The following is a 15,048-nucleotide window of genomic DNA, read 5'->3' on the forward strand; positions in this document are numbered from 1 at the left end:
ATTACCTTGGGGAGATGCAGACTAGAGTACTGCAATCACTGAGCAGCAAATTATATCACCTGTGATGTATTTAAGTTTTCTTGCAAACCTGGCCTGTTAGTGTGCAGGAACAGAGTTGAGAAACACTGCCATAGACACACTCCTAAACCTTGTGGACGGCCTTCCCAGAAGAGTTGAAGCTGTTATAGCTGCAAAGGGTGGGCCAACTCAATACTGAACCCTACGGACTAAGACTGGGATGCCATTACAGTTCTTGTGTGCGTAAAGGCAGGCGTCCCGATACTTTTGGTAATTTGGTGTATGTTGTTCTGGATTTGCAAATCCAGACACAGCAATTACTCAGCATGATACCATTAACACAAGGGGGGCATAGATGCCCAACAAAAGAAGTGTTAAAACCAACAAGGACCATATAAGTTACTGTATAATCAAAACTTTCTGTATGATTAAACCTCAATTCCAACACACCCAGACACCACTGTGGATCAAAAACCAAATGTATACACCACCTGTACTTTTTCTACATACATAGATGCTACACAAACCATTTTGTGACATATTCTAAAAATGTACGTTTCCATCTGTGAATAAATTCCATGATTTTCTGTAAATGCCAAAAAATAAACAAGACAAAAAACTACTGTCCAAGAAAGCTAAAATTTCCAGCTTATTGGGCTTTTAGGGGAGGAAATAAAGAAGGGTGGCCTTACTGATTTATGGCCAAACTTTCTACCTGGAACATCAAATCCTGGGCCTCCCTTCCTCTATATAGATGATATCAGATAACTGTACAGCCAGAACTCAATCACAAAGACGATGTCAGCACTGGTATAGCCCAATATTTGAGTCATTTACTCTACTAATAGTAATAATAAGAATCATTAATATTAAGAATAATAATAATATTAACAATTAATATTAAATACATTATTTATATATTGTATATGGCGGTTTCAAATCGGTCACCCATCTCCAGTGCAGTGCAGGAAAACAATGGCTTCTATGAAATAGGGCTTAAAGTATATGTGACCCCTAAATGTATTATATCATACATGCAGCTGCCCTTTTATAAGGGTGTGTGCAACTGTAGCCTAATCAATTTTTATACATTAGTTTTCCTAAAAATACCTGGTCATCCTGCCAGTCCCTCTCTTTGCTGTAGCAATCTGACCATGCCAGACATGAAAGTAAATCCGTGCTAGCGGGTTCAGTTTGCGTATCATTCATTCCCACGTGAAATGAAGTGTGCCTGCATCTCCATGGTCAGTTTATTAGCATGCCTTCTGCCCAACAAAGCTGCTCCCTGTATCAATGTACTGAATGCTTCTGTCCCACCGATGTGTCCCGGACCATCTCCAGGACACATCAACCTTTTTTGACTTACTGCACGTGCACAGTAATTCAAAAAGGTATTAAATTGCTGGGATTGGGGCCACAAGTGCGTGGTCCCTATAAATTTAGAGGTGGTGCCTGGACTGGGCCAACCTATAAAGTGGTTTTGATATGCATTACCTGCATATTTAGAGGCCAGATTTGGGTGGGACCAACCCATAAAGAGTGTATGATTTGGGTGCACTCAGCCCACCTCTCCGCCTGTCTCTTCACCCACCTCCCAGCCAACCTCTCTGCCTGCCTCTTAATCCACCTCCCAGCCCACCCCTTCACCCACCTCTCCGCCCGCCTATTCACCCACCTACCAGCCCACCTCTCCACCCGCCCCTTCACCCACCTCCCAACCCACCTCCCAGCCCACCTCTCCACCCGCCCCTTCACCCACCTCCCAGCCCACCTCCCTGCCTGCCTCTTCACCCACCTCCCAGCCCACCCCTTCACCCACCTCTCCGCCCGCCTATTCACCCACCTCCCAGCCCACCTCTCCACCCGCCCCTTCACCCACCTCCCAGCCCACCTCTCCACCCACCTCCCAGCCCATCTCCCTGCCTGCCCCTTCATCCAGCCTACCTCTCCGCCTGCCCCTACACCCACCTCCCAGCCTACCTCTTTACCCACCTTCCAGCTCACCATTCCGCCTGCCCCTTTACCCACCTCCCATTCTGCCTCTCCACCCACCTCCCAGCCCACCATTCCCGCCTGCCCCTACACCCACCTCCCAGCCCACCTCTCCGCCTGCCTCTTCACCTACCTTCCAGACCACCATTCTGCCTGCCCCTTTACCCACCTTTCAGTCTGCCTCTCGCCCTTAAATTAGGCTTCCCCTACATGGTTGTAGGAAGGGAGTGTTAAGGGATGCCAATCCTCCCTTTATCCCCACCTACGGGCTAAGGACGCTTTGGACTGTCTACAGCCCGACAGAGCTGTTTATTTCAAACTATATTCAGCTGTTTCCCAATCATCAGAGCAGTGCATACATTGGCTTCTATGGAACGAGGATGGGAAGCAACAAGAAGAAATACCCAGGTGATGGTAGGGAGGGAGAATAAGAACCAAAAATATTAGGCTGTATTGGAGATGTACAATGGCACTCCTGGATGTACGGTAGAGAAACAGAAAAGGTCGCCGCTCATTGCCGGTGTCCACAGAGCAGTTGCATGCAGGATGGAGCTAGTCTTTGCTTCATTTAAAAGGTTGTATAACCAAGTCTCTGTAGGGTGAAACGCGTCAGAAAGATGTTCCAGGCAGGGCTTACAGTGTGCACATCCAGAACAATCATTTGTTTATGATAATGTCGGCATCATCAGCAAAGGCCAGTCTTTGTGATTTAGCCTTCTATGGAGAGTGTAGACAAGTTCCATTCTGCCTTCATTGGCTCTCCTTGCACACCCGGCTTGCTACGCAAGCTTGTGAGCATTTTCCTTTTGTCTCCCTGTGCTGTACACCCAGAACTGCTGATGTACATCACAGCTACAGCTGAATATTTTGTATTCCTTTTTCTCCCTCCTCCACATAGCATTCTGGGTTATACACCCACATTGTTCCTAAAGCCCTACTCTATAGAAGCAAAACACTTTTCATGCACTTAACTTCTTCTGTCCCATTTACTTTTTTTGTGTTGTATTCTGTGTTGCATCAACAGCTTCTTCCCAGCAGCAGCACAAGGTAAGGGGGTGCACAGTGATATAAGGGAGGGTGGGGGACTTTTTAGTTCTGATGGTGGGGAGTTCTTGACATCTGATTTAAGAGGGTGGTCCTATAGACATCTAGTCTTACAGATAAAAGCAGCCCATTGAGGACAACCATAATGCTGATGTGGCCCGAGATCTAATGGAGTTTGACATCCCTGCTTTAGATATACTTTAAAGATTATTAACTGCTTGTTAATAATACAGTATGTAAAATATTTGATTGACCATAGCCTGCCCACAGTTCTACTTCAAACCTAAAGTGAGAAACACTCAAAAAACTCGACATGACAAAAAAACCCAAAAACATTAGCTTCAAAAAGACAACAAGTACAAATAAAATTGATCCATTCTGCACTAGATCTGCAAACTTGATCTGCTTAACATTAAACAGCTGAACTTGAATCATGACCCAGTATATGGCTTATGTTGTGTGCAGGCCGATTTGAAGTCTGCTTAGAGGAGTCCGAAGCGGAGGAGTGGGATATAGACAGTAAAGGAGACATGGCGGATCCATCAGGGGGAAGAGCAGTGGCGATCTCCGGAAAAAGGGATGTCAAATTGAAGTTGGACAGGTGTGAGGGGTTGGCCATGTGCATTGGAGGCATTTCCGGGAGGAGGGGGAACGTGGTTTGGGAGAAACCAACAGGTCGTGGTGGGGACAATATGGAACCAAACCTGTTGTTCAGGCCTGTACTGTTGGTCTTCTCTGTGTTGGGATTGGGGAACATCTGGTTAGAGAAATATGGCAATGTGAGGTCATTAGACAGGCTTGGGTGAGCTGGTGAATAAGGTGGATAGAATGATGGCAACGTGTTCTGTGGGTCAACAGGAATGAGAGCAGAAGTCCGGGTGGCAGTGGCCTGGGTGACTGGAGGAATAAAGGAGGCATTTGCATTTATCGGTGGGTTCATTGTACCTTCTGGTATAAATGGAAAGGGAAAGTTTTGGGTTAAAGTGTGCTGATCGGGGCCCGAATTGTCAGTGGGCACTTGAGGGGTGTCTGGCATGAAGCGAACAATACCAGGCCTTTTTTCTGTAACAGGTTGCTGGCGCCCAAGAATCATGCTGCTGGGACCAGCCAGAGGAAGGTGAGGCAAGGCCGGGTCAAACATATTGCCATGTCTTTGGCTTCCAGACCTGCTCCGTTCAGACTGTCGGCCTTTGGAATCTGGTTCCTCCTGTAAAGGATGCCTTGAGCGCTGAGGAACTGGAGGGTTGACCTGCCTCACTGTTTGTCGTTGATCGACATTTCCATGGGAAACAGACTGGTGAGGGATGGGTGGGTGAACCACTCCATGCATGTTAATAGACACTTGGATATTAAGCTGGTTCTTGGCACCTTGACTGTCGACTTGCCTAATCGAATTGGACCTCTGGTTTGTACTGTGAGGGCTGGTGTTTCTTCCCTGGATATCTCCAGAAGAGCTGGAGAAAGGAATATTTAAAGAATTATTTCTCGAAGTGACCTGTCCCATGACCAAGTCACAGCTTTCTCTGTTCTGGACTTCGCTATCTCTCCTTAAATGGAGAGCATCACGAGCCGGTGGGCAACCAAATTCAAGGCTGGAGGAAGAGTTGTACTGCGGACGTTGAGGACCAGATATTGCCCGCTGACTTGAAACAACTTGATCTCCAATATGTGGGGCTAAAAGACTCTGCATAAAGCTTTGATGGCAAGCATTTTCATTATCTCTAATCTGAAGCGTATTGGAGACTGGAACCTCTTGTACAGTCTGGTATGGCATATGCTTTTGCCGATCCATTGCTGAATTGGGATTCTGATTATGTCTGTAGGCCTGGGATTGCAGACTTCTCATATTGGCTGTGGTGCCACCATCATTGTTTCTTGAAGTCTGGACATCAAAGGAAGCTGGCTGTTGCTGCTGTTGGTTCAAGCTGTTCGGCTTAAAGGTTTGACAGTCGGCAAGTCTCTGGGAATCTGTATTTACAGAATGATCTATGGTCATCCTGCTTTGTATATTGTGAGATGACATAACTTTATTCCTAGAAGCATCTAAATACTTTCTCATTTCCATTTGTTCTGACACCCTAGAAGCTTGGACCGAAATTCCTGTTCTCTGCTCGGAGTTTGAAGTGCTCTTACCAATAAGTGCCTCTGCTGAGTAGCTTGAAACTCTATTTCGTTCTTGCCGATGGGATGTACTCATGTTCATGTTTGTAGTCTGGGACACAACACTGGGCTGGGACACCAACTGTTGCTCTAAACTTCTTGAGGTTATAAGTCTCTGGACTTGGTTAAGACCCGGCAGATGTTCTGAAGATACCACAGACCCCTGTGCCCTGTTGATATCCTGTTGATGCTGATGACGGATGTCCTGACTCATATGGCTTTGTTGATGAGAACTGTGAAGACCTCGGGCTGATGTATTATTTTCACAAGATTTTTCTGCCTGTGTGGACCCAAAATGAGCTGGCATCTGCTGCTGGATCTGTTGGTGGTGCGGGTGAGCTTGAGCTGTGTTTTGTCTGTTTTGCTCAGGCAGCTGTTTCTGGTGTAGAGACAATCTTCCCACCTGGGCACCTTGAATTGAGGGTCGTTTCTTTTGCATCTGAACATCTTGCTGCATCATTCTTTGCTGCTGTACATTGTGGGACTGAGCGCGAACAGAGCTGTCTGCAAGTGAAACGTGGTGCTGTTGCTGCTGCTGTTGGTACAAGTGATGCTGTTCCCGCATGTGTCCAGTTTGTTGCTGCTTTATGTAAGGATTGCTGTTATGAAGAAGTGTTGACTGCTGGTGTTGCTGCAAAGGCTGAAGGTGCAGATTCCCCATCTGACTCTGCTCAGAGACTGGTGGCTGGGAATTGCAACGCATGTCACTTTGCCTTAGATTTGGAGTAACAAAGTTATTATTTGCTGAAAACAGACTAGAAATTCCCTCTCCGTGATTCTGAATACGTCCAGACAAAGAGGATGAGTCAGAAGGTAATGGACCACCTAACATTTCATTCCGTTCTCCTACACTGTCAGATGGTTGAATCCTTTCAATTCTCATGGGGCCTTGAAACTGTTTTTGCCTTTTGGCAGCTGACAGTAACTCATCCCCATGTGCAGTGCGTTTGGAAGATTCTTTCCGAACATCTAAATTTTGCTTTAAAAGGGAATCTGTGGTTGAGGGGACCTGCATGACTCTAGCCTTCATAGAATTCAGTTCCTCTTGATGGTACTCAGATAAGACCATTGTCCCTGCAGAATGTCCTTCGTAACTGCTGGTGGGCACTGATGAACTAATGGATGTAGCCAAATGCAAATGCTCCGATGCCTGTGAAACATTTGCAGAGTTTGAAACCGAACGGGATATCCCACGTTGGTGTATTAAATTATTGATGCTCAAACTGGTCACGCTTTGAGACTGAGCGGTTGAAATTTGCAGAGAGAGATTGGTACTATTTATCCCTAGTGTGCAATGAGTTTTATCCACCAGCCGATCTGAGGTTGACGGGGCATTGGTTTCTGAAGTACTGAAAGAGTGTGATATAGATGGGAGCCCAGAGGTTCCTTCTTTGGCTGAATGCGGCTTGAACGGGAGGTGACAATCCCCCGGCAATACTACTTCTAGGTTTTTAGAAACCGCTTCTCCAACTACTGCCTGTGTTCCGGTCTTTTCCTTGGTATTATTTTCTTGATCGAATATAGTTCTTGCAGCAGTTGCAACTATTTCATTCTGCTCAGAAAAACCACATCCATTAAAAGGTGGCACGTTGGAAATGGGGTTAGCAGTGTCCTGTCTACTGGTATCTGGCAACATTGAGGCAACAGTAAAATTTCGACTGCTTACAGAACTATTAGACATAGGAGAATCAGTCTGTCGATTGTTAGCACATGAACTAACAACTTCATGTTCGGATGTACTAGACTGGTTCTGGGCAATGTGGACAACCGAAGTTGTCAAAATTATGGAATCAGTCGTCAAGGCATCATTTGATTTGGTTTCACCGTACAATGATTTAGAGCTTTCGGGGACATCTGTGGTGACTTTTTCAGGAGATCTGACATTCGGATCATCTGATAAAATCTGCACATCCAACAAGTCAGCAGCAGTTAGGTCTGCAGCATCCCCTTGAATTAGGCAATCTTTGGAAGCCGGATTTGAATGTTCATCAATAGTCACTACAGACTGGTCAACGGGCAGAGAATCCTGAACAGATTGCTCTTTTAAGGGGAGCATGGCTGCCACAACCTCAGCCTTAGGTGAGGCTGGTGCAACAGACAGCAGTCTCTTCTCATTCGTATTAGCACAAACCTCTTCAGCAACAAAAACTCTAGAGGCAGAAAATTCTGCTGGAACGTTCTCATTTGATTTAGCTTCACTGAGAACGTCCCCTTCAATTCCCACATTCAGTGCCAAAGAAGTACAGGCCTCGGCACCTGCCTTCTCTTGAGTTTGGTCAATATTTTGGGACATTCCATCTGGGGCACTTGCTTTCTCTTGAGTTGTATTAGAAGCAGACAATTTTTCCACCTGGTTCTGTTCATCACTGGGGGCCTGAGATTTTGAAGCTTCTGATGAATCATCAGGTATAACTGTTGGAGTGGATTCTTTCCTCAAGGGACCTCCCTTCTTAACAGCAGGCTTCTTGATGGTCTTCTTTGGCTTTGAAGTGGGTGAAGTGCCACTAACTGGTTTGACAGATAAAGGCTTTGCCAGTACAGAAGCAACTGGTACGACAGATGTTTCAGCGGGTACTGTTGTCACACTGGACACCGGCACAGAAGCACAGTTGACTGGTAGGTTATTGGCCGCTAAAGACGATGCAACGGAGGGGTTCAGAGTAAACTGCACACAGTTCTGTCCACCCATCTGAGATATGCTCTGGCTAAGGGTGGCCAATGCACCAAAGGTATTAAGGGCTACATTTGTGTTGGGATCTTCGCTGGTTGTTGGCTGGATAATTTGCATTGGAGCTTGACTTGAGGAGCCAGCTGAAGGAGTCACTGGCTGCAGCGCAAACAATTGACCGTTTAAGGAAATTGTGGGGGGCTGTTGGTTTGAGGCAGTAGTGGATACTGACACTTGCTGGGTGGAACCTGAAGGCTGCACAGGTGCAGGCCTGGGTAATATGTGCACAAGATGCTTAGCACCAAATGTCTGTGGAGCCACTATACTCTGCACTGGGTTTGCCGGACAAACTAAGGGATTGGGCGCATTTATAGGCATCACCACTGAGGGTGAGGGCTGTGCAGACACGAGGGGTATTGGATTCTGGTTGGGCGCTGCCTGGATTATAACAATTTGTTGGCCCACTGTTGGTTTAGGAAGAGGTGGACAAGGAGCCGGTGCTGGAGGCTGAAGCAATATAATGTTCTGATTGGCTGGAACTGGATTTAGAGACGCACCGAATGGCTGGGCCACCTGAATTACTTGCATCGGCTGATTAAGTGGAAGAATATTGGCTGTGCTTTGTGGCTGTGGTGGTGATTTAAAGGGCTGGACTGTGACAGGTTGACAAGAAGGCATTTGCACCATTACTGGCTCACCAGTCCTATTTTCTGAGGCTACTATGTTACTTATGTTTACACCAGCTGACATTTGAGGATTAACCTTGTCTTTAGATGCCACCACCTGCTCAACTAAAAGAGTTGATGCTGTGCCGGAGGAAGATTGACTTAACGGCTGCACAGTGTTCCCTGCAAGCTGCAGTGTGGTCCAGGTAGTTTGTGTATTTCCATCTGAGGGGATTCGTGTCAAGCTACCTATGCTTTTTAGCTCTGGCAAGGTGTTAGAAAGGGACCAGCTGCTCTCCAGACAAGAGGGGCCAGCAGAAGCTGTGTGAACTTCAACCAAGGGGTTTACATCTCTTGATGTGACCACCACCTCTGGACTTGATTCAATATGAACACTGGGAAATATCTCCTTAACCAAGTCTTTAACAGTTTCAGCAGTTGCAGATATTTTTCCGTGGATTGAATTTGGAGACTCCTGAGGACTCATGACAGCTTGAGAAGCCAGGAGAGATGGCTGGGATGGAAGATTATTGAAGGTGGATACAGTCAGGGTTGATGCAGAGTCCACAGGCTTCCCCCTTAAGCCTTCTGGCGGTGCCGGCTGGCTGGAAGAATAAAGCTGTGAGCTTGCTGAGCAGGATGGCAGAGGAAAATTAGCTACAGAGTGTGTGTGAAATAAGACAGTTTGAGTGCCTTTGGATGTGGCAAGGTCCGTTGTGGTAGGAGCCGACGTGGAGACCGGAAGACACAAAGAAACTTGTTGACTCGTCGTCGTTGCAGAAGTTGCATTTTGCTGCCAAGCTTTATCCAGTGGATAAACACCAGAAATTGACATAGGCGTTACCAAATTGCAAGTTCTTTGCACCGGCACAACATTGGCAGTCTGTTTTTGGAGGCTCTGCCCAACATTGAAAGTAATTCCTTGCACTGCGCTACCTTGGTTAGTAGAAGCCAGCTGATTACTATTTAGGCAGAGCGGGAGTTTCTGGTCGGCCGGAGCGATCAGAGAGGGCTTTGCTCGTCTGGAGTTTCCTTTCCAGTGTAGCGTTGGGTCATCATACAGACAGATATCATTGCTCTTCAAAAGTTCTATGTATCGCGCGTTCTCCTTCTGAATGTCGGCCAACTCTCTTCTGAGTTTTCGGATTTCACGGGCTGTGAAACAGAATAAAGAAACTGTTAAAAAAAAAAAAAAAAAAGGCAACACACACACAGAGAAAGAAAAGAAAACTGACAGATAAAATACAAACATACGATGAAGTATTATTATTAAATAGGATTTATAAAGCACCAACAATACAGTTCAATACAGGACAGATATTTTTATAACAAAATATAACAAGCAGTTTTAAATGTTCAGATATAGCTGCATATTAAAGCTGAATAAAAATAAACTTTGTAATTCTGTCTATCCACTTTTTTCATTAATACGGCCCTGCTAGGAGGGTGACACCACTTCTTTCTACTTGAGTTAATGAATAGAGTGTGGTGTCATCACCCTATCCATTGCCTTGGACAAAGAAGCAGTGGCAATACTCAATTATACCTCGTCACATGACTGCAAAAAAAAAAAAAAAACATAAAAATGTTACCCGATTTATTTATTTATTTACAGTGGGTAAAATAAGTAGTGAACACGTCACCATTTTTCTAGGCAAATATATTTTTAAGCTGCTATTGATATGACATTTTCACCACATGTCGGTACCAACCTATGCAATAGAAGAAAGGTGCCAAAGTCAATCCTACCAACACCACATTCCAAAAAAAAAAAAACAGTGAAAAATATAAAAGGAAAAGAAGACCGGGACTTTAAATAGGTGTTGAACTCCCCCGTCGGGTACTAAAAAATCACGTCTAAATAAAACGTAATAGTCAAAAGGATGGAAATATTGAATAAAAGCAATACATATCATACAAAATTACATAGAATAAATTGAGTAACCCATTGTGCAGCCCCCCTCATTCAAAATGTAAAAATATGGGAAGCTAAGGTGTACCGCCCCAGTGACCATCAACCAATGGGGCCAAATACAGAGGGGGGGGGGGGGGACGGTACACAGAGGGGGGGGGGGGCAGGACTCCATCCGACACTTTTCGTCTTGTGGCTTCTTCAGGAGTATTTGCACACAGGTTACAATACAAGAAAATTAAACACATCAGCTGGTTCTTTGGCAAATATACAACATATTAAATGATATTCAATGTAGAAAAAAAATAATACACAAAAAGAAAACTTACAAATGGATAAACACTATTGCGGTCAATTATGAAGAAACCAATGGAATCACAGATGCAGGTATGGATGACCACCACAGTTGGATCTAATGACCAAAGAGGTGCTGGGACACAGAGGAATGCCTACCAGACACCCAAAAACCAAGTGGGAGACGGAGGAAAAAAAATAATTCATAATTGACTGCAATAGTGTTCATTCATTTGTAAGTTTTCCTTTTGTGTATTATTGTTTCTACATTGAATATCATTTAATATGTTATATATTTGCCAAAGAACCAGCTGATGATGTGTTTTTTTTGTATTTATAGTAACCTATGTGAAACCTATGTGCAAATACCCCTGAAGAAGCCACAAAGCGAAACGCATTGGGTGGCGTGCCGTCCCCCCTGGGTTCGGCCAACTAGCTCAATTGGTTGATGGTCACTGGGCGCTACTCCTTAGCTTCCCCTATTTTTACATTTTGAAAGAGGGGGGCTGCACAATGGGTTACTCAATTTATTCTATGCGATTTTGTATGATATGTATTGCTTTTATTCAATATTTCCAGTAATGGAAAAAAAATCCTTTTAATTATTATGTAATAAAATTATTAAGTTTTGTTTAGTGGTGATTTTTTATTACCCGACGGGGGAGTTCAACACCTTTAACGTCCCGGTCTTCTTTTCCTTTTATCTTTTTCACCAACCCATGCAATTCATACATACATACATACAATGAAACCAAAACAAATAAGTTCAGAAATGAAGTTGTGTAATAAAATGGAATGACACAGGGAAAAAGTATTGAACACGCTTAGTGAAATGTATTTAATACATGGTAAAAAATCCTTTGTTGGTAAGACACCTCCTGTATGGAGAAACTAGTCGCATGCGTTGCTCAGGTGTGATTTTGGCCCATTTTTCCACACAGACTTCAATTCTTGAAGGTTCAGTGGGATTCTAAAAACTCTGATCTTTAGTTTTTTCCAAAGATTTTCTATTGGATTTTAAGTCAGGGGATTGGCTGAGACTGCCTTTTTTTTTTCTTCTTTCTTTGAAACCAATGGAGTTTCCTTGGCTTTGTGTTTTGGATCATTGTCTTGCCGAAATATCCACCCTCATTTCATCTTCATCATCCTGGTAGATGGCAGCAGATTTTTATCTAGAAGGTCTTGGTACATTTTTCCATTCATCCTTCCTTCCAATGATATGAAGTTTGCCAGTACCGTATGCTTAAAAAAAAAAAAAACAGCCCACACCATGATGTTCCCACCTCCAAACCGCACTCTTGGTATGGGGGGTGTTTTTGGGGTGATGTGCCATTTGACCTCCAAACATTGTGTGTGTTATGGCATCCAAAGAGTTCAATGTCAGTCTCATCTGAGCAGACTAGATTCTCATAGTATATCACAGGCTTATCAAAATGTTTGTGCAGAAACTGAGCTTCAACATGCTTTTTCTTCAGCAATCGAGTCTTGCGTGGTGAGCGTGCATAAAGGTCATGACGGTTGAGTGCATTACTTAAGATTTTCTTTGAAACAATTGAACCTGCTAATTTCAGGTCTTCCTGAAGCTCTCCACAAGTGGTCCTTGGCTCTTGGACAACTGTTCTGATAATTCTTTTCACTCCTCTGTCACAAATCTTGCGAGGAGCACCTGGTCATGGCTGGTTTATGGTAAAATTATGTTCTTTCCACTTTCGGATTGTGGCCCCAACAGTGCTCACTGGAACATTCAGAAGTTTAGAAATCCTGTGGCTAAGTGCAGACGGGTTTTTTTATGAACATGTGGATAAGTGTGGCAAGATCCTGGCACGCGCGCTACGCCAACAGAGGGCGCAGACGTTTATCCCAGAAATACTTTCCTCGCCGAACCAGAAGTTTCAGGCTACGGACCGTATAGCGGAGGTCTTCCGCCGGTACTATGCCTCCCTATATAACCTGGCGTCTGACACGTCCGAGTCCACACGGGAGTCACTTCGCTCTAGGATTCAGGAGTACATAGGGAACTCGGGTCTTCCCAGCCTCCCGCTAGATGCCTTGGAGCAGCTGGAGGAGCCACTTCACCCTGACAAGCTCTCGAGAGCCTTCGCGGGGTCTCAGAGGGGCAAGGCAACGGGTCCCGATGTATACTCTTTAACTTATTATAAGTGTTTTGAGAATATTCTCTACCCCCACTTCCTTGCCGCCTACAATGCGACAGGCTTGGGAGTGACATTCCCGGGTTAATTCGCTCCGCGCGCACATCACTGTGATAGCAAAGGAGGGCAAGATCCCCTACTCTGCCAAAGTTACAGACCCATTTAGATTCTCAATGTGGACCTGAAACTATTTACCAAAATCCTGGCTTCTCGCCTTGCCCCTCTGCTTCCGCAGTTGATCCACGATGACAAGGTGGGCTTTGTCCGTTCCAAAGAGGCGAGGGACAATACTACAATGGCCCTGGATCTGTTACACTTGGTGTGTGCCCGGAAGACCCCCATGCTGCTTCTCTCGACGGACGCCGAAGAGGAGTTCCGATCAGGTGAACTGGGATTTCCTTCTCGGGACTATGGATCATATTGGCCTGGGACAACGCATGATGTCCTGGATCCGCGCAATCTACTCCCGCCCATCTGCATGTGTTAAGATCAACAGCCTGCTGTCCAGCCCTCTTGGGATCTCAAATGGGACTCGACGGGGGTGCCCACTGTCCCCCCTGATCTTTGTTCTGACCTTGGAGCCTTTTCTGTGATCGATAAGGGCCAACGCCGACATCACTGGGTTGAGCATCTCTCCATCGCTTGCCCCGAAGGAAGTGGCTTACGCCGATGACCTCCTCTTTTTCCTCTCGTAACCACTTATCTCCTTACCTAATCTTTATGAGGGAGTTCCGGGAATACGAAACCTTATCCTGTTATAAAATCAATCACCAGAAGTCTGAAGCTCTACCTGTTGCGATGATTGCTTTATTGAACCTCCTCAAGACGGATTTCCCTTTTAAATGGAGCTCCTCTCATATAAAAAATCTGGGTATTTTCCTCCCAAACTGTCCCGACCGCATCTTCGAGTGCAACTTCCCTCCTCTTCTCTCCCGTGTTCAGAAGGACCTGGAGGGGTGGCAGAAGGTGATGTTCTCTTGGTTCGGGTGTTGTAACATTATTAAAATGAATGTTATGCCTCGTCTGCTCTATGTGCTTCAAGCCCTTCCAATCTCTGTTCCCCCGGTCTTCCTCCGTAAAATAAATTAAACTTTCTGGAAGTTTCTCTGGGTGAGGGCCCCCCCCCCCCGCATTGCGCTGAAGGTTCTCCGTATGCCAAACCTGAGTGGAGGCATGGCTTTCCCGGACGCGACAATGTACTACGCAGCCTGTCACCCTGCAAGGGTTATAAACTGGCACGTCCATGGCCAACTGAAACAGTGGGTCAGGATTGAACGGAGTCATGGAGATTCTCCTCCGGAATCCTTTCTGTGGGGCGCTGCCGACTTGCCGAAACAAGTGTCGGACCACCTGACCATAGGGGCCACCCTGAGGTTGGGACGCAAGATATGCGAGGAGGGCTCGATTGCCTCTTTGCCATCTCCTTTGTTCCCGGTGGTGGAGAACCAGGACTTCTCCCCTGGACTGATGGACCAGGGTTTTCCCACCCTGAAGTCCAGAGGCTTCCATCAGGCCAGACACTTCATCGCTCTGGGACAGTGGGTCTCTCGGCAGACTCTCTTTTCCAACAGCTCCTTTGCAGTATTGTCCTTTTGGCAAAAAATACAGCTGGATCACTTTCTACAGTCCTTGCCACCTGCAGCCTCGTTTGTTAGCAGCCTCACATCTTTTGAAGAATTATGCGTGTCGGACTCTCCATTACGCCATACCATATCCCTGCTTTATTGTCTTCTAACGGGGCCTGATCCTTCCTTCCGACCCCTATATTTAACTCGCTGGGAACGTAATCTGGGCCTTTCCTTGTCGGATCACCAGGTCGACCGTATTTTCTTCTTCACATATAAAACTTCCACTTGCTCCAAGTATCAAGAGGCAGGGTACAAGCTCTTGATCGGGTGGTACTACACCCCGGTCAGGTTGCGCAAGATGTTCCCATCCTGCTCGGATCTCTGCTGGCGCTGTGGTGAAGATGTGGGCTCCCTTCTCCACGTCTTTTGGTCCTGCAGCCGCCTGCAGCCCTTTTGGGCTGAGGTACTGCGCATCGCACAAAAGTTGACAGACCATGCTCTCACTTTGAGTCCTGCTCTCTTCTTCCTCCACCACAATAGTTTTCCACAAGCGTCCTATAGAAAATCGATCCTGCCG

At 45.8% G+C, this 15,048-nt stretch overlaps 1 protein-coding gene across 1 annotated transcript in view; it reads right to left on the bottom strand.

Annotated features, from left to right (window-relative positions):
* Positions 1 to 3,315: 3,315 nt before the first annotated feature.
* Positions 3,316 to 15,048, bottom strand: part of USF3 (upstream transcription factor family member 3) — a 69,557-nt gene continuing 57,824 nt past the window's right edge. The window contains exon 7 of the mRNA XM_082246225.1: positions 3,316 to 9,702. Coding sequence (XP_082102351.1) covers positions 3,467 to 9,702 — 6,236 coding nt within the window. The 3' untranslated portion in view covers positions 3,316 to 3,466. The remainder of the gene's footprint in view (positions 9,703 to 15,048) is intronic.

Source organism: Pelophylax lessonae (genome assembly GCF_965119305.1).
Source record: "Pelophylax lessonae genome assembly, chromosome: 2".
In the NCBI taxonomy this organism is placed as follows: Eukaryota; Metazoa; Chordata; class Amphibia; order Anura; family Ranidae; genus Pelophylax; species Pelophylax lessonae.